Raw genomic sequence first — 18,834 nt, 5'->3', positions numbered from 1 at the left:
TGTTTTTGTACTATTGTATTGCACTCTGTTCAGAACTTCAACAGAAAGGTAGAATTATAACCAAGCAAGGCATATCATGTATGTAACTATAAATACACACAGGTAACACTCTTAATATCTACATTCTAGCAATAAGAAGAAAAAGAAATACTAAAGAAGATGATTGTTACATTAACAAAAATATACTGGCTGAGATTCCGCTTTATGTGTTGGTTAGTTTAAATATTGCGGTATTTAGAACTACAAGGTTATGTCGGACGCCGGACACATTTGACACATCAAAATTGACAATTGACTATCATTTTAAACGCAGAATAACATGTTTGATCTTGACCAAGTTTCTGACATAATGACCTAGCGTATAAACAAAAAACAAATCAGCAACAAAACATATTTTAGTCCTTGATTAGGAATTTTAAAATTAAAGCTTTTAACGTTAGTTGTTGGTTTTTGTTATATTATTTTATGTTACCAGTATTATGTTATTTTAGCGTATTAAAGTGTAATTTTAAATGAAATGATATAAACAAACATATTAGTGAACTAAATACTACTGAAAACCTGTAAATTATTGTTCACGAGACACGAGTTAGCCTAGTGATTCAGTGAACCATTATAAATCACTTTGAATTAGCATTTACAAATTCGAAACGTGTCGTATGACCATTAACAATTCAAACACGACTGGGCATTACCAAATTATTTAGTTTAAATTACTAAATATTGTGTTAATATTATTGTCATATCGTAGTTTAAATGTATATGAAGGAGAACGTTTATAAATTAACACACTATAAATGTCACCTCCATTGCTTAGTGATTAGACAGATGGGCCCTTACTCTGTAACTTTCAATAACGATACTGACAGCGTTTCAGATTTTGCGACATCATTGCTACCGACATTGAGAGAACTACATCGAACGAACTACGGAGCACGGACGCTGGTGTATTTTTCAGGTTGGTTGGCATATGAATTATCTACTATCTAAAGGGAAATGTCATATTTTTTTTCAAGATATTAAGTAAATAAACCTAATATTCCAAAAACTACAATGAATTCAGAATGGAGCTGCGAAATAAGCGAATCTCAATACAATTTCGTCTATAGTGATCCGTCATCTTAATTAATTATACGTATAATTAATCACAGGGGCGTGGGTTCGGAACTAGGATAACATCACACCGAAGGAATTCATTTAATAACCCTTTATTATTCAGTATTTTACTCGCCAAACCTTATCAGATATAATCAACTTAATGGTTCTACTAGTGCTGATGGCGTATGCCTTAATTTATATTTACCAGATCCAAATTAGAAGACAAAATAAATGCTTAGTCTAAATTTGTATTTAAGTAATAACGGAAATAATTTTGTGTATTTTAGGACACTGTCAAGAAATAAAACAAATATTAAATATATGTTTTCATGAAGCAATTAAACGAGTAATTGTAATAATTCTAATTATTGTATAACTTTGTTATTTTCTGTTATAGTTCCAAAACTATTTTTAATAAAAAATAAAAATGTTTAGATAATTATTTCCAATTTTTGGGGCTTACTAAGGTATACTCGCGGTTTAGTTTATAAACGTACGATCAAGAATTATCATAATGTAACGTCACCGAGAAAAATATTAATACTCCAACAAGTATCTCCACGAGCTCTAAGACAAAGATTAAACTAAAGAATATTCTTCACTGATTTATTATGAAAAGACACTTGTTGCTAAGGGGACTAGAAAGGGGGAAAGGGGGATGAACAGACGGAGGATTTGCGGCGATGTCACGCGCGCTCTATCTACCCTTTTACGATGCATTATAGGATGTCCAGTATCAGTCATAGGTGTTAGCGGTTAAATCAAAAGTATAGCTAGCAATATGTTCTTAATATGTTGACAAAATCTTTAGAAATACATTTTCCTGTACTTTCTTATTCCTATTAAACAGATTAATGTTTCAATAGAATCGAGAAGTAAACCAGACCATATTTAATCTTTAAAAGAATTGCTAAAATATCATTTACTAAGCGATAACTATTTTAAATAAAGCAAGTTTTTAGCAGCTACTCATTTTCATACTATTTTATAGCATCTTTGTTTGATGTTACCGTAGGTAATGGTTTTATATCGGCTGTTTATCGAGCTATATTGTAGGTATTTCAAAGTCCAGTCCTCCGTGTTATCTCCTATAACTTACACCACCCAAACAATTGCTCGGATAGAAGATGGCACGCAATAAGTTAGAATTTTCCTAATAGTGTTCGGAGCGAGGCGACCGGGAGGGAAATGGTGCGAAAATGATGCCGACAATGTGTGAGATTCGTGATATCATCTTCGTAAATATACCTTTATAATTTACTATCTTAGTAGTGCAGGAACAAAGCGACTTTTTTTCATTCAAACTTATTTAAGGTTAAAGTTATGTACTTATATTTGCTTATTTGAAGCAAAACTAAACAATACTAACTTGAATAAAATCGTGTTACATTCGTCAGTCAGTCATCCCAAATCTGTCGAAAATATATCTAGTTGTAAGGAAACGGTTAAGTAGCGTTAACGGTGATGTGCGGGATTGGTGACCGCTGAATGGGGACAATTCGTGAGCTCCATTGAGACAGCAGGGCATGCTTCAGGGATCTGAATTTTCAGGTAGGTACCCTAAGCAATGCTTGAATTCCCATACAGTCTGGTCTATCCCAGCTCTAAATAAATAAAATATTTATTTAGTGCAATGTAGAAAAATATATTGAGAAAAACAACATTGTGTGTACTTAAGAAGCGTTAGCGTTACGCGTTACAAGTTATACTTCTTTGGTGTAACAAGATAAAAATGACACTAACAATAGAAAAAAGGTATTTGATACATAGAAAGAACTTTTATTATAACGCATAATGCGTTATAAGTAAGCAAGCTAATTGTGTATTATGTCATACTTTTGAATTCTCAAAGCCCCTTTACCCTACAAGAGAACCAACAAAAATTACTTAAATAAATTTCTCATTATGTTGAGATTTATTCGATTGAGAAACTCTTAGGAAGGACACTTCAAAAATTCAGGAAAAGGGTACAATCGTCGTCCGGGCGCTTGTTAAAACTTTTAAAATTATCGTCTTAAATGTTAGTTTAAATGCTTTGGGATTAATCCTTTAAATTTACTAAATATCGCTGAAAAGGTTTGGTTAAAAAGTATTAAACACGCGGAGTGAATTAAAACTTTATATATTTGAAACATTCATTTTATTTAGCCCGTTCTACTAAAACTGAGTAAATAACTACGAAATACTTGGGTGATTGCTTTATTTTTTAATAATTAAGTAACATTCAAACATTCACCAGTAGGTACTATAAAAAAGGTTATTTATTATTTGCGTATAGAAGATTTAGCTACACGTATTGTCTCAAACCATTCTTAAACACGAGTTATATTGGCAACTATGCCGATTTATCGCATCTTAAAAAGGCCTGAGCCGCCGGTCGTAATCTATAGCGCAGTATATCACAATAATGGAGCCGAAACACAGTGCGATTGGATTTAGCAAACTATCTGTCTATTGAATTTCATCTTTATTTATTGGGTTTGAGGAAAATGGCCCAAATGGCTTCTAAAGGCATGTCCGCTTCCGGTCGTGGGCCAAGATGGCGTCGCGACAATTTCCGGCCCTTGACCGCCATTATTAACTCACTTTGATTTTACGTTTAAATAGCTCTGATAAAAACTTTTTTGTCCCTCATCAAACATCATCACTTTAAAACAAAATATAATTAAAATAAGGGCACAAATATTTTAAACGATAACTTACGTCTCTGTATGAATTCAGAATTTAAATTTAAAAAAATTAGACATAGCAAACTAATATGCTTCCTAGTCTCAATTTTTGTTAATAAAATTGTACGTTTAAAATAATGTTTAAGTATTTCGTCGAAAAGTTAAAGTTGTGCAATTGTAACGATAATAAAGAAACATAAAAATATTTTTCTTAAACAATGACGTCTATTAGTGAATATTATTTTAAAATCCGTTGCGTAAATAAAAAGTTTTTAGTAAAGAGACAGCCGCCGGCTTTTAGTTCATATAAACATTATCACGAATTAACTATTAAACTCAACAGTAGTTTCTTGACATAATCAAAATGCTTTATCACTTAAAGGGTTACTGGTATATGATTTCAGAATGAGCACAAATAATTCATAAGGGTATCCATCAGCTCGGGTCATTACCACTCACAATGACGTATCATGTTATCAATCTTCTACCCCTTGATCAAAGTAATATACCATAACTGAGCTTATTTGAACCAGGAACTGCCTTTGTTATGATTTGTTGATTCAGCCTGTTGTATTTAACCAGAGGTTTACTTGCAGTAGTCTAGAATTATATTGCATGGATAAAACGGTCGAATACTTGTTATATATACATTCAAGGCCAGCCAAGGGAGCTTAGAATTTTAGTCAAGTCGACAACATAGAAAGTTTCGTTAGTTATATTTAAATCTTATATATGCTTTACTTGAAAATATCACCCTAGTCAATATAACATAACTCGTGAATATTTTAGTTCTGGCTTACCAAACTTCAACTTCAACGTCAATTTATCAAACTTCTCGGTTATTCGGGTTATATTTGTTTTATTTTATGTTTAGTGTTTTCAAGTAAGAAACAAAAGAATCCAGAAACATAGACTATATGTACGGCGGTATAAGATGTGATCATCAAAGTAACATTCGTTAAGGATCGTTGGTTATCTAAAACAAAATAACGAGACCCTTAATCGACGTTTAGTTAAGAGTATGGTATTGTTATATGACTTAGGAAGAAATTAGACGAATCACCGAATAGTATAACTTACGAACTATTTCATTCACAGTATTCAAACTTAATAGTCACACACGTAAATATATAGCCCAAACGTTTTGTTTGAAGAAAAATGGAGAACAAAGAATTCACAACTCAGGTGACCTATTTTAACCTTTTCCCAATTCCTATATCAAATAGCAAACAATTTAAATAAGAGCCGACAATAAATCGTAACAGAATCTTTGGGCAGTGTTGCCTTCAGTATAATCAATATTCTCCCTAAAAATCGGGAAACGGGATCCATCAGAATCGGACAGATAACACGGGCATACGTCAAGGTGGGCACCTCATGTTAATGCATTTTGTGTTACCGTGATTTATTTAAGAGGAAATTGTTTTGCGCTTGTATAAAAATATCGTTTTATGTAAAGCAATCAGAGTAGTTGATGTTTTCGGTTCGGAAGTCTCCTTAACAAAATACACAAATAAAAATATTTTCCGTAAATTTGATTTAGCAAATGGAACGTCAAAGTTAAATATAGAGTAATATTTAGGAAACACAACTTCGTTATTCTAAGATGAATCAGTGAACTAAAGAAAATCGGTTTTAAATAGAATAAAATTTAATAACACATAAACGATTTTATTAAGTTAACATCAGTTTGAACGCGCTACTCGCAAAATATCTTTCATTTGTTAAAATAAAATTATGTGAGAAACAATATAGTGAACGAGGTTTATTTATTCGCCATTCAACTTCATACAAAATGATACTGTCTGAAATAAATTTAGTAATTTCTTAAGAGAAAGTATGGACGTCTATGGAGCATTTGCGTTTATGGACGAGATGATTCCAGTATCATAATCTTATTAGAATTGATTAAATGTTATTTATTTAGAATATACTTACATGTTTGGTAAATACCTACATTGAGGTTAAAATAAACATTCAAAATTGAAATCCATCCTAATATTAAAGTATACATACGGTAAAGCTTTGAACACATCAATTTTTTTACATTAAAGAGTCGTACTAAGCTCTACCTTCAAAATGACGTCATATGGTAGATTTTATATAGTTCATTCCAACGTTACGGTAGGAAGAGCCGAATCAGTCTTAACTATTTTTTTTTTAATTGCGACGCAGTGGCTACAGTATATGTATATAGCTGGATCCAGTTACTTGCCCGATAACAACGACCAGTGACGTAATAAAATTAGTCCCGGCGGGGGTCGTAAGAAGCCTGATTTGCGTAATCAAAGAGCGTCTAATCGGATTTGCTGCGATTCACCCTTATGTTTACATTTTACTCACTTCCTTTGTCGATGTTAATGGATATATTAATTTTATTTCTGTAACAAATATAACGAAACAAAACGCAAAACTAAGATCAATAAGATGCTCTTTAAGTCCTAGTGGGTCATCAAATTAGCTATTTCTCAAGTTAAGTTCGTAAACTTTGAGAAAAATTTATTCAATACCAACCCTAGCGTAGGAAGATTAAAATTGAGAAACCTTTTGTCGGATTAAAAGAACCAAACTTTTTATGAGTCAAAGGAAATAATAGATAAAATTTAAATTTAATTTAAATTAGATACACTTTAAAGTATAAAACGGTTACGATAAATTTAAAAATAATCAAACGTCAAAAAGGCTCGTACCTAAAAAGCGTAGAATCTAATCAATATGAGAATGGCACTCATTCCCGCGATAATTTCGCTTCCGACAAGATGGCCGCCGCAATTTCCGCACCACACTTGAAGCGCGTGCATTTGACGTGATAATTGGCCTTTTCTCTTGATATTCATATCTTATTTCCCAGTTATTTGTACTCAATCGTCCACTGTTTGATATTGGGGGCTTGCCTGTGATTTTTTGTAGACAATGGAAGGTTAAAGGGTTGATATCTCGTGGTTCACTAAATTAGTATAATTTTATTAAAACTAATAAATACTAGAAATAAGCATTTCTTTGAGATACCAGCTATTACAAAAATACTAAAGAATTGCTGGCTTTCAGTTTATCTATAAAATACAATACAAGAGTAATTAAAACAAAACTAATGGCCAAAACACTTTTTAACTCTTGCGTCATATCGAAAAAGAATTGCTTACTTCAGTATAGTGACAATATTAATATTGACTTCTTCTAAAGACAACATTCGTTATATTTATCAACGGTAACTTTAAATCATGAAAATGTATTGTGAATGAATCTTTTGTGGCGAGGTTAAGCGATTGAGATTTGAAAAAGTATTTTTGTCGTAGTCTGTGGACCCACAGCGAGCAAGATTAATTTGCGTCGCGCCGAGAAAATTAAAAACTGCTCGGATTATAGATCCCAGCCTGCAATCCGATTACAGGATATCTTGATATAGCTACGCTCTTCAGATTACATAAAATACTATTAAATACCGCAATCTAGACTATTATCCTAATATCAAAATAATTCATAAGTAATTAGATACAAACTCAATTAATTAATTTTTTTTTAAATCTATCTTACCATCTCAGAGAGTTTACGTGGGTGATATAGATAACTTTATGTAAAATTGAATGCAGGCTGTCTGTTTATACTACTTATTACTCATAAATTGACAGTTTTTTTCTTCCTCTACCCCGAAAATCTATTCAAAGGCAAGTTCAGAGAGTTCCAGAGACACAACTTCGCTCACTACAGTGAGCTTCCGTCCTGCCCTTCAGGCGATTGACCACCCCGCGACGGCCCAAGCCGAGGTTCGAGTCTCACAGGAGACGCCCTTGCGCTAGCCGCGGGAAAACAAGCCATTCTGGCCGAGCTACGCTCGCCAAAACAGCCCGAGCTGAGCTGTAAAGGCCCTTAAGGCCAACAGCGAGATTCCATTAAAAAAAAAAAAAAAAAACAATCCAGAGACACAGAAGCGAATAGTAGTATCGAAGCGGTTTACCGAAGCGAGTTATCTCTCGCGGGCAGCTGTGCGATTATTTGTCGCTAGGACAGTCTGATTATAATAGTGTATTGACAATATTACATAATATTGTCAATATTAATAAAATTCAGATGCAAGAGCATATAAGACCTATTTATAAATTTAAAAAAGTCTATCTTATTTGCAACCCCTCCAATTGATCTGCGAAAGTCATATAAAAGAAATTATTTCACATAAGTACAAAAACATTTACGAGAGTCTGAATTCTAAAGCAAAAACATTCAGCATAGATGTCGCTAGTATTTTTCCAGTATCTTTACAAAGAGGTTTTTATGTGCCCGTAACCACGGTAACTGCTAAATTGTCTGTGAAATGAAAATCGTTTTCAATTGGCTTCTGTGAACCGTTAAGCCTTCGTGTTTCCACACTTGTGTCAATCTAATTTTTTTAGTGCAATTTCGATTTACACGATAAACTGCCTTTAGTAACTAACATTTTTACGAACTTTATCTTTACGATATTATCATTCAATCATTTATGCTTCATAATTAAAAAGATCGATTTAATAAATTAATTATTTTATAGTAATATAAGTGTTTGGTCAACTGTTTACGAGTCTACCCTGTGGTTTACTAGTCAAAAGCTGTGTCAATTATAATTGAATATTAAGAAGGAAAATTTGTCCACAAATAAATAGCGTAATAGAAATATCAGTTTAAGCAACCCTGGCGGGACGCGTGAGTATGTCTGGGCTACGTGACGGACTTTCAGCCAACCCGGCTCCGACTTGCAAATATTTCGCGCACTTTGAGGACGTAGACTATGATTTAGAACCTATTACTAGATAGAATATCTAGCATAAAGGATAAGGATAAAGTATAATAATATCGAACGGAACATAAATTTCAATGGAGGCTTTATAATTATCATACATATATAATTCTACATATAAAAAAGTACCTTACCCTAAATTCTATTCTCCCGATTTAGTGTAAACATTTAATAATATAATTTGATAAATAAAGTATTGTCAATAGAGTATTCTTTGATTTTAGAGAACATGTATTTAACTTAAATGTCTTAATTTTTAACAAAATATTTCACAATATTTATTATAATTCTGGAGAATAAATTTACTTAGTTTCACTTAATTTAGTATATATAAAGCATCCCCGACACTAATAGTGAGGCTAAGTTTTTGTTTTTTTTCTTTATTTTACAAAATAATATAATATAATCACACTGTGTGTACAATGTAACATACATTAGAAAACCGTTGTGGTTTGTATTAATGTAACCATAGCAGTCTTGTTTAGCAACGTGACAAATGCATATAAAACAAATTTGATAAGTTATCCGCCAATTTATATGTGCAGCTAATTCTTTTAAAAAATTGTCATTTACTTAAATGTATCCTATTTTTTTTCGTTTCGAATGTATACATCCTAAATTACAATCCTTACGTGACACCTAAAAGGAACGCAAAGACAGTTTTTCTAAATTCGTTTGACTTCAACATAATACGTGTATAAAAACCAACTGAGCCGTAAAGAAAACGTAAAGTACATTTGACGTGAGGGAACAAAAGGCATAAACGCTCTAAATCGAATAACCCACTTTCTTATTTAATACCCTTATTGTTCTAGAGGTCCCTCTCGATATTGACGCTGTGGTATGCGGCAGGTCCCAATATGGCGTCGGCAAATATCACACCCCCCTCAGCAATGTCGGGAATTTGTGGGCTCGCTTTTAACTGGGACGTGCCTTGCCTCACGATACGCTTCGGCGACGCTTCATAAAATAAATGGACTTGAAGAATTCATGTACCACCCTTTGTGCTTATTTAATGTTGTTCTTAATTATTATATGTTTGATAAATGAATAATATATTTCTTTGCTTAATATAAATACGCTGACTAATTTCCATATACTTTTATACAATAAAGATACACTTAAAATTTAAATGAAATAGTTTGTGTTGTCCACACTAATATCATGTTGTTATAATACTACAAAAACATCCTTCGATGTTTTTAAATCGCTTAAAACAATCTGGAGATTTTCGATAAATACGTTATTATGGTTGTTATAGACTAATTCTATTCTGATTCGAGCAATATTCCAGTGGTATTTAGTTAACGCATTATCGTATTTATCAGAATTTGCAATATGTATTTGAGTGTAGGACTGAGACATTGTTTACATAGCTTATTGTAGTCATTAACTAATTGATGTAATTTGTGTATAATTAATGGTCCGTTATTTGGAAATCAGGGTACAGACAGGTTTGACTAGAGCTAACTTTACCCAACAGAGGGTACTATAAATCCATATTGTTATTCGTAAGCAAACTATTTTCACACTTATACAAACTATATATGGTTGTTTTTTGTTTGCTCGCATTTTTGGTTAAAATTACGAACAGTGTGGTCTATTACCTCCAAGTCAGAGTCACTTTGTCTTTTTCATTCATCCGCATAAGTTGGTCGTGCTAAAACATTTATTTAGTTTTTGCACTTAATGAATATGTCTATCTGTAAAAGAGATTGTGTTAACGTTGATGAAGTATACCAATTGGTAAGTTCTTTATTATATGAATTATTACGTATTTTTAAGCAAGTGGTAATTAATAAATAACATTCTTTATTTAATAAGAAAAAACAGAGTGTTGACTTTTTGTAGAGTATAACTAAAGATGAGTTAAAGTATTTATTTAAAAATAAACACTGGTACTCCCTTGTAGATCTGGGCTATCGATCTTTTTTTTTTAATAGACAAGTTGGTGCCTTATGCACCTGACACACTCCGTAGATTTTTAGTTCTAAGGTGGCGTATCTTAAGTTTCCTCGCTATTTTATCCTTCAGTGTACGAGCGAGTGTTAAATCCTTACCGAGAAAGAATAATTTATTGGTGCACAGCAGGTATTCGACCGCACGACAGGGTTGAGAGCTGCACGCTCACCGCTAGGCCAACACTGCTTTTGCGTTGTAAACTATATAAATAATCGTTAAAAAATAATTTCAGAACGTAAATATGCAGAATAAGAAGAAAGAACTACTTAGAATGTTGGATGAATATGAGCTGGAGCAGTGCATTGTGTGCTACCGGCTCAGATGTTCCTGCCATTCTAAATACCAACCGATCCAACATATAAGGCCGACTAAAGAGGACCACCAGGCATGGATAATGGCCAGTACTCGTAAAGAAGAAGCCGACAAAGAAAAAAAGGTTCTGCAAGTGAAGCAGAACCTTGTCAATAGCAACAGCTGTAGTGAAGCGGCTATAGATGCCTTTTTTAAAGCGTTCAAAATGTCTTCCAATACATCTGTGACATACCTGTCGAATAAACTCGCGGAGGCATACTCCCAAATAAAGAAAAAACAAGAATATCGTTACTTCTAATTTCATAGAAGGCATTACGATCGTTAATATAAATTGTTGGCTAGTGTGACGGACTGTGATAATGTGATACTTGATACTGGGAATTGTAGTAATAGGAAATAATAAAGCTATTAGCTATTTATAAGAGGTAAGTATTGATTAACTTTGTTTATAAAGTGTGCCGTTTTAAATCTGTATGAAGACTAAGAAAGCGCGGATACTATATTGCGGCTATTTTAATAAGGTGAACGGTTATTAAAATACATTGACTGAATAATTTCTTCAATGATGTCATAATGAATAACGAAAAAAAATTGAATTTTATTTTATGTATGTCTAGACAATATAGCTTTTTCACAGTGATTTATTTGTATAAATATATATTTTATAGTATCCGACAAAGTGTTTATCGCTATATTTGAGGAATATTGTCTAGTTTTTTTACTTCTTGTTATTTTTATAAGAAACTCATGAGTTCAAAATGATGGGTGATTGTAATTATCTAATTGAAATCTTTTTTTATAATACGTGAGTATTTAGTAATATATATTTTATGACTTTTGATAATTTACAAATTATATACAACTATATATATAGAAAAATCTTTTAATAAAAATATTACTATTTGTGAATCTTTTAAAGTCATAGGATAGTACATAAATAGAAATGAACGAGAATATCATTTAAAACCAACTTTAAAAAAAATTAACAACAAAATGTTTTAATAGCAAAAGGGTGTTTGCATATGGTACAACAATAGATTATAAAATGAAAGAATATTAGACAACGAGACGTTATGTACAAAGTTGGTTGTATTTACTTGTAATTTTTGTAATAAACGGGTATGAAAATTTGTGTTATTTATTGACTACATTAATCCCTACCTATATTTAAATATATTGAAAAGTCATTCGACCTTTTCACGCTAAGCTTTAATTATTCCGATTATATTTAATTCATTTCTGCTTTAAATAGAGATTGATTCATTATCTTATATAAAGTAGTAATGAATTAAGTATAATCTTGTTAGAAATTTGCACATAGTTGCACTTTTCTTTTCTTCATTTAATAATAAGACTTATTTCAAAAAAAAATAAATTCCTGGCATGTGAAAAATATAATAATATAATCTTTTATTTATTTACAGGCCATGCATGGCCAAATTCTAAACTAAAAGTAACATAAAACTAAAATAAAATACATACAATGCTATTTACAAAATTGGCAGTAAACCTCCTGCCTCCTCTAATCTTTTCCAAGTATATTTTTAAGTCACAGTATATTACCCCCATAGGCTTCATAAATAGGTCGGTGAAGAGTCGAGAAACCCATTTAGTACCGAGAGTAACCGAGGAATGGGCGCTTGTTGACGCTTGACAGTGCGAGCCGAACGCACAGCAAAAAGGTTATGTTTCCGACAGCAGTAATAATTGTCCGGAACGTACAGTCTCATGATCTCTCCCAGCAATTATGCGCTTTCCGTCTAGTTTTTAATTACCATTAAACCAAATTTAATTATAGCTAAATCTATGAAGTTCTAATGAATAGTACCCTAAAACCCCCATCAAGAACTTAGTAGGGTAGAGGTAAGGAAATTTTTTTTATCTTATGTCAATGGTCCGCAAATCAAGTGCGAGTTGTGTAGTAGATAAAACAAGACTGAAGTCTGAATTATAATGGAAACGTAAGAAGGGCTCCCAAAATTGTAACAAATTGCTTGGCACGAAAAAGATGTATCAACAGCAAACTATAAATCGAAACTTATTAACATAACGAAATAGTTAACTAAACTTTTATACTACCACTTATGCCTCTTAATATTTTTAACATAAGCCAAAACACGAGAAGTTATTCCTAAATCGACTTGTAAACAAAGGAATACTTTAAAATCGCAACCCGACACATACGGGTTCTTTCATTCAAAATAATTCGCAGAAGGAAACCATCTTTCATAAAACTTGTAAGACTTTAAATTCAAATCCGCTCTGAAGCATTGTTTGAAAGATATTTTTAAATTCTTTTTAACTAAAACAATGGAGATTATTTATTTGAAACTGCACCCAAAGGCACCAGCTGTAAGTTTTGTTTCAAATAGAAATAGGACCTGAGATTAATCCGTATTTATACCTAGCCCAGCCATAAGTTCTGTTAGAAATGAAAATGCATTTTTCTAAATGAACTAATGGAATATTGTTCAAATTTATACCTACACTAGAAGCCCGTCCCGGCTTCGCACGGGGTAGACAATTATTTATTTTTGGAAATTTGGATATAAAACACTTTTTTTCACAAATATTTTTATTTATTAAAAAGATATTATTTATTAATAAATAATATATGTTAAAAAAATCCCACAGTTATATTTGACTGTAAGTCTATTTATGTTCAATTTCTTTGATGGTTTAAGTGGCGGGCACTTAAATAAGTAATATTTACATAGGATATTAAATACATTTTACTATGGTTTTTTTTAAGTAATTAGAATAAAAGCAGAGTCGAATAAAATATATACAGTCTAAATTAAACATTGACATCTTTCAACTAAAAATGTATCTACCTATACATCTAGGTATTTCAAAGAAATTTTTGTTCGTGTCGATAGAAACTTGCCTATCATTATTTAGTATTTTCCATACAATTTTTTTTTTGATTGGTTTTGTTGTTGCCCGGCGCGCTTTTCAGACTGCATCGCGAACAACGGCCACGGCGCTATGGCGGTTTTGTTTACTGTTTGAATTTTTTAATTCGTAATATCTTTTGAATGGAAAGTCCAATTTAAATAATTTAAAAATTATTTTATAGGTAGTTAAATGGTCTTGACCATAAAATAATTTATTTGGATAAGGATTAATATAAACACATAAATAGCATGGTTTGAATTTTGTTAGCATTTTGTTGTTGTTGTAGTAACATAACTACAATAGTTGGACATATGCTACCGCGGAGTTTTTTGTAGACATTATGATGTTCTTCAATATTGTTGTACATTATTTTTTTCTATCGCTAATAGTTTCGGCAGCGCATTCGACGAAAGACATTTTAAGACTCATTTTTCTACACCTTCGGTTACATTGTTCCAATTTTACTAAGGATCCCAAATTTTTTTCAAAATGAAATGTAGCCTATGTCAAATTGGCAGAATGTAGCATTCTATTGGTGAAAGAATTTTTTTAAATCGGCCTAGTACTTTTTGAGCCTATTCATTACAAACATACAAAAATTGGTACAAATCTTTCCTCTTTATAATATTAGTGTAGATATTTATTAGTCTCCTCAAAAAAAAAATCTATTTGAAATGGTCACCTTTGGCTTTTATACGGGCCTTTAATCTGTTTGGCCACGAATCTATGGATTTACGCACTGTTTCCAAGAAATTTCACCACTGCTTGCTCCAAAGATTTTTTGAGAGGCTCAATGTTGCCGTGTTGTTAAGAGCGGGCTTCTAAACTAGCCATAATTTGAAGTCTAAAGGGTTGAGGTCTGGGCTAATTGAAGGCCAGTCTACAGCTATAATATGCTTCATACCCGCTTTGTGCAAGGCGATCACTGAATACCTATTTTCTATAACACCCCATCCCATATTATAATTTGATAATGAACACGGAACCGAAAGAAGTTTTTTAAATAATACCTATACTTGTTCCAAATTTAAAATATGTAATTGAAAAGTTGAAAAAAAGAAAAGATTTTATGTAACAGTATTTATGGCCAGACTAGTTATACATAGATAATCAATTAATGTTTTATCTTAATAAACATTTGAACAAAAGACACAGTAATAAGATTTATTATTTTGGGTTGGTAATTATTAACAATAGAGAGTTAATGTAAATCATAGACCTACATATTCATGACTATGCTATACCCTACATATTCATGTATATGAAATACAATATATATGTAAAACATGTTACATTGTATTTTACGTACGAACTGGGATCTTCTCACTTCATCAGAAGCCTGCGATCTATGTTCTTATTTTGAAATTCTATAATTTCATGATTAGTAGTCACTGTCAAATCTCATTTGCTCAACAGTACATGTTTCATATTAATATAGGTACCTAATTATATTCCCGGATTAGAATATATGTATTCTCTATTGAAAATGATCTGAACCAATCCAATAATGGATCAGCCTAATTCGGTAACATAGAAATAAATTCTAATAAATAATAAATAAAGTTAATTCTGTGGGAAAGTAAATGTAAAAATTAATATAAAAAGACTAAGCCAGATTTATTTTTGTATGACAAGAGTTCGGCCGACATCAAACTATTATTACTATAGACGGGGATCGAAGCCAGGATTCGTACTGTATTGCTCCTGAGAAATATTTTACGTGACAAAAGCTATGTTAAATGGCGAATATTTTAAATTACAAACAATTTTTTTAATAATTGTTTGTAAATAATACATGTATCCTTACACTTTCAAGTTTTTTTAAAGTAATAATGACGAAGACTGTAGTGGCTCTTATTTAACAGTCAAAGTCAAGGTGACAAATACTCCAACTTTTTGACAGCCCTTTGATGTTTCTGAAGATGACAGATACCTTGTTTTATTTAAAAATCTAAGTAAAAACCTAAGCTGTTGTCTGTGTAGACTCCCGTTATTCGAATCTCGTGTGTTAGTAGATACTCGCCAGTCAACAGTTAATTGTCGAACTCGATCATCAATTGGATTTAGTCAGTTTGCATCGACCAGGCATACGAAGTGCACGCATTACGGTATTTATGAAGATGGCGGCCATCACATCTACACCAATAAACAGAATTACTCGCGACAATTTAACAGTGCTCATCAGGAATAACAGGTTGAACGAGTCCTTTGAATTTGCTTCGGATACTGATAAGGTAACTATATTTGGAGTGACATTTGTGATACGCTAGACTTTTAAACAGTGTCTCCGTACGTATATTAACAACTAAATTAATGTAATATTCTCGTGCCATAGTAAGCTATGAGTGTGTGAAAGATATACAGTTAAAATTGTATTATTTTTTATAAGAAAACCTTTGTGTGCAAACTTTGCCTAAACTGTTAAACGTTCTAAAAATTATAATTAGTAAATTAAATTAACAAGATAAAAGGTACAAAGGCATTTATACCTATGTTAATTAGGGGATGATAATTAAACCATATATTACATAAAGTACGGTTTGAATAATTTACATATATATACAGTCAAACCCGTTTACGACATCGTTTCGTAATATTGACCAAAATCAAAGGTCCAGACTGAATTCTATTGTATTAGATACTTAATTACAACGTCATCGGCTGTTACGACTATCGGTTTTTACAACCAAATATGAGTAGTCCCTTTGATGTCGTAACAAATTTTGACCGTAATTATCAATTTTACAAAATATCTTATAATCGGTTTTCGTTTGGATGTAAGGAATTCATAGAAATTGAAAGTAGCAGGTACTTCTAAAATAATACAAAGAAGCAGGTAGATGGCGAACGGATGTTTTGATCCTTTTTGTCCCCACTCAAAACCGTGCGTCTTTTCTATCTTACAATGAGTTTATTATTCTGCGAAGTTTCATTATAAGTCAATTTGTTGTTGGATTCATATTTACGCGTGAGCATTTAAATAAACCTAATTTTATAAAAAGACTAATTTATAACTGGACGTTTCTAATGAATAATCAGTTGTGATCATCGAGTTATTTTTTACTTTTCAAAGTACTTTACAGCTAAGTTATATACGTAATACTGAATTCCTTGCCGTAATTATGGTATAATTAATATTATTTGTATTGCTATAGTTTTTTATATTGGTCATAAGTTGGAAATAACAAAAACATAATTCGATTGTTAGATTGATGACTCGAAAAAACTTCCTTAATAACTTAGTGGCGTCTAAAGTATTATTTCAAGTATGAAGCTCACTATTCAGGTCACGAATAGTTCATGAACTCTCTTAGAATATTTTCTTCAAAGTTTTTCTGCGTTGTAAATACTTTCGTTTAAATCTATCTATTTGACACAAATAATTAAGCACCTGAAAATCTTTGTCAGGAACTGGCTGGTTAGGTTATAGTTAGATTAATTAGTAAAAACATCTAGTGTTTTTATTTAATTTTGTTATATATGGATTACATTAAAATAATCGCAGCATTATTGACGCGGATCAAAGATATACTCGTAAATTAAAAATAATAATTTAATTTATGTAGGATTTAAGTCCATTACAAATACAAGTTTTTTTTTATATTTTCAGATGGAAACTGATTCTCCTGTCCGAACACCTCTAAATCTAAAGCCGATAAGCAAAAAGCTGTTCCATTCACCAGTCGAGGACATTAGTCCACAGAGACTAGAGTTTGCTTCTGGGAACGAGCGAAGAAAGCAGCTAAAACGAAAATTAAGAAGAAGAAGCCTTATCCCGGATGATGAAGTGAAAATCAAGATGGCGTACGTTGAGGAATGCAATAGAGAGGGCTATAGCCCAGAACCGTACGGAGGAATGAGAAAGAGGGTGTTGATCAGTTTGTTTCACAATAAAGAGTATAGTATGGATTGCTGTGATTAGTATAAATATAATAATAATTCTAATTGATCTAATAATTAAATAGTTATGTTATTATAACTTCAATTATATGTACAACACGATCAAAAAAATATATAAAAGAAGAGAAATAATTACTGTCTTCCAGATTAAATTTAATTATAAGTACCGAATCTATAATAGATTAGTTTTAAGGAAAGTATATTTAAGGTAATATTAAGATCCACTTCGATTGGTTTATGAAATAATACGAGTATATTGCAATAGAGGAGAACGACGAGACTGTAAAGAAATAATTAGATTAAAATGTAATGAAATGAATAAATACAAGTGTAAAGTTTTAGTTTTATTGAGATGTCCTTATATGTTCTTGAGATGTGGATATATCAACACTACGGCATATATTTCATACACAATATAAGATTATTATTTAAAATTAGTTAAAGATTTTGTATTCTATTGCGTAATACTCCATTGGGAGATTACCAGACAACTTAGACTAGTAATAAATTGTCGTTCTTACAATATTGTATACAGTGAGCAGGTATTATTAATAACAATAACAATTTTCAACGGGAAACGCTTACAAGTAAACCCACGGGGAAATCAGCGCTTAAGCGGTTTTTATTCATTAGTCGCGTCCGCAAGAGACATTTATCTGTGTCTGCTATCTGGGGTGTGTCTCCAGAGACTATATATATTTGCTATATATATATGCTATTATATTTTGTACAACAATAAACACAATTTTAATAGATCTTAAGATGATGATCATCTTTGTATCAAGATTTATAAATACACTTGCTCCTTTCCGCGACTCCAAGTAAACGAAAACTTCAAAGTACAACTTAACACTAGATATTTCCTTGCAAGTTATAATAAGTAATTTTTTTTTGTGTATTTAAGGTAACATACAGAGGCACTGCACTATGCATTAGTGAGCATAACACAGATTAGGGTAAAAAACAGCCGTCACCGGTTAAGGCGAGAACCTTTACTTCGCACTTCGCTCACTCCAGTGAGCTTCCGTCCTGCCCTTCAGACGATTGACCCCGCGACGGCCCAAGCCGAGGTTCGAGTCTCACAGGAGACGCCTTTGCTATAGCCGTGGGATAAAACGCCATTCAGGCCGAGCTATGCTCGCTAAAACAGTCGGAGCTGAGCTGTAAAGGCCCTTAAGGCCAACAGCGAGATTCCATTAAAATAAAACATACATTCAAAAACATAAA

General features: G+C 32.0%; 3 protein-coding genes across 6 annotated transcripts in view; 2 read left to right on the top strand and 1 right to left on the bottom strand.

Moving 5' to 3' along the window:
- The window catches only part of LOC123711946 (complexin), a 119,015-nt gene that overhangs the window by 34,431 nt on the left and 65,750 nt on the right, over window positions 1-18,834 (bottom strand). The window lies entirely within an intron of this gene.
- Window positions 10,173-11,592, top strand: LOC123711785. Its single transcript, XM_045664617.1, has 2 exons — window positions 10,173-10,281; window positions 10,730-11,592. The coding sequence occupies exons 1-2, from the start codon at window positions 10,225-10,227 to the stop codon at window positions 11,105-11,107; spliced, it is 435 nt and encodes a 144-aa protein (XP_045520573.1). The 5' UTR covers window positions 10,173-10,224; the 3' UTR covers window positions 11,108-11,592.
- On the top strand, window positions 15,705-17,930 carry LOC123711859. The gene is made up of 2 exons (XM_045664740.1): window positions 15,705-15,941; window positions 17,318-17,930. Exons 1-2 carry the CDS (start codon window positions 15,822-15,824, stop codon window positions 17,627-17,629), a joined length of 432 nt encoding a protein of 143 aa, XP_045520696.1. The 5' UTR covers window positions 15,705-15,821; the 3' UTR covers window positions 17,630-17,930.

This window comes from Pieris brassicae, chromosome 1 (genome assembly GCF_905147105.1).
Source record: "Pieris brassicae chromosome 1, ilPieBrab1.1, whole genome shotgun sequence".
NCBI classification, from domain to species: Eukaryota; Metazoa; Arthropoda; class Insecta; order Lepidoptera; family Pieridae; genus Pieris; species Pieris brassicae.
This window is presented reverse-complemented; position numbering and strand designations above follow the sequence as displayed.

What these genes read in the sequence shown, in the direction of transcription:
- LOC123711785 (XM_045664617.1), top strand. Translation starts at nt 10,225, where the DNA reads ATGAATATGTCTATCTGTAAAAGAGATTGTGTTAACGTTGATGAAGTA. An exon ending in TTGATGAAGTATACCAATTG is followed by an intron (nt 10,282 to 10,729) that starts GTAAGTTCTTTA and finishes AAATAATTTCAG; the next exon opens with AACGTAAATATGCAGAATAA.
- LOC123711859 (XM_045664740.1), top strand. Translation starts at nt 15,822, where the DNA reads ATGAAGATGGCGGCCATCACATCTACACCAATAAACAGAATTACTCGC. An exon ending in TTGCTTCGGATACTGATAAG is followed by an intron (nt 15,942 to 17,317) that starts GTAACTATATTT and finishes TTATATTTTCAG; the next exon opens with ATGGAAACTGATTCTCCTGT.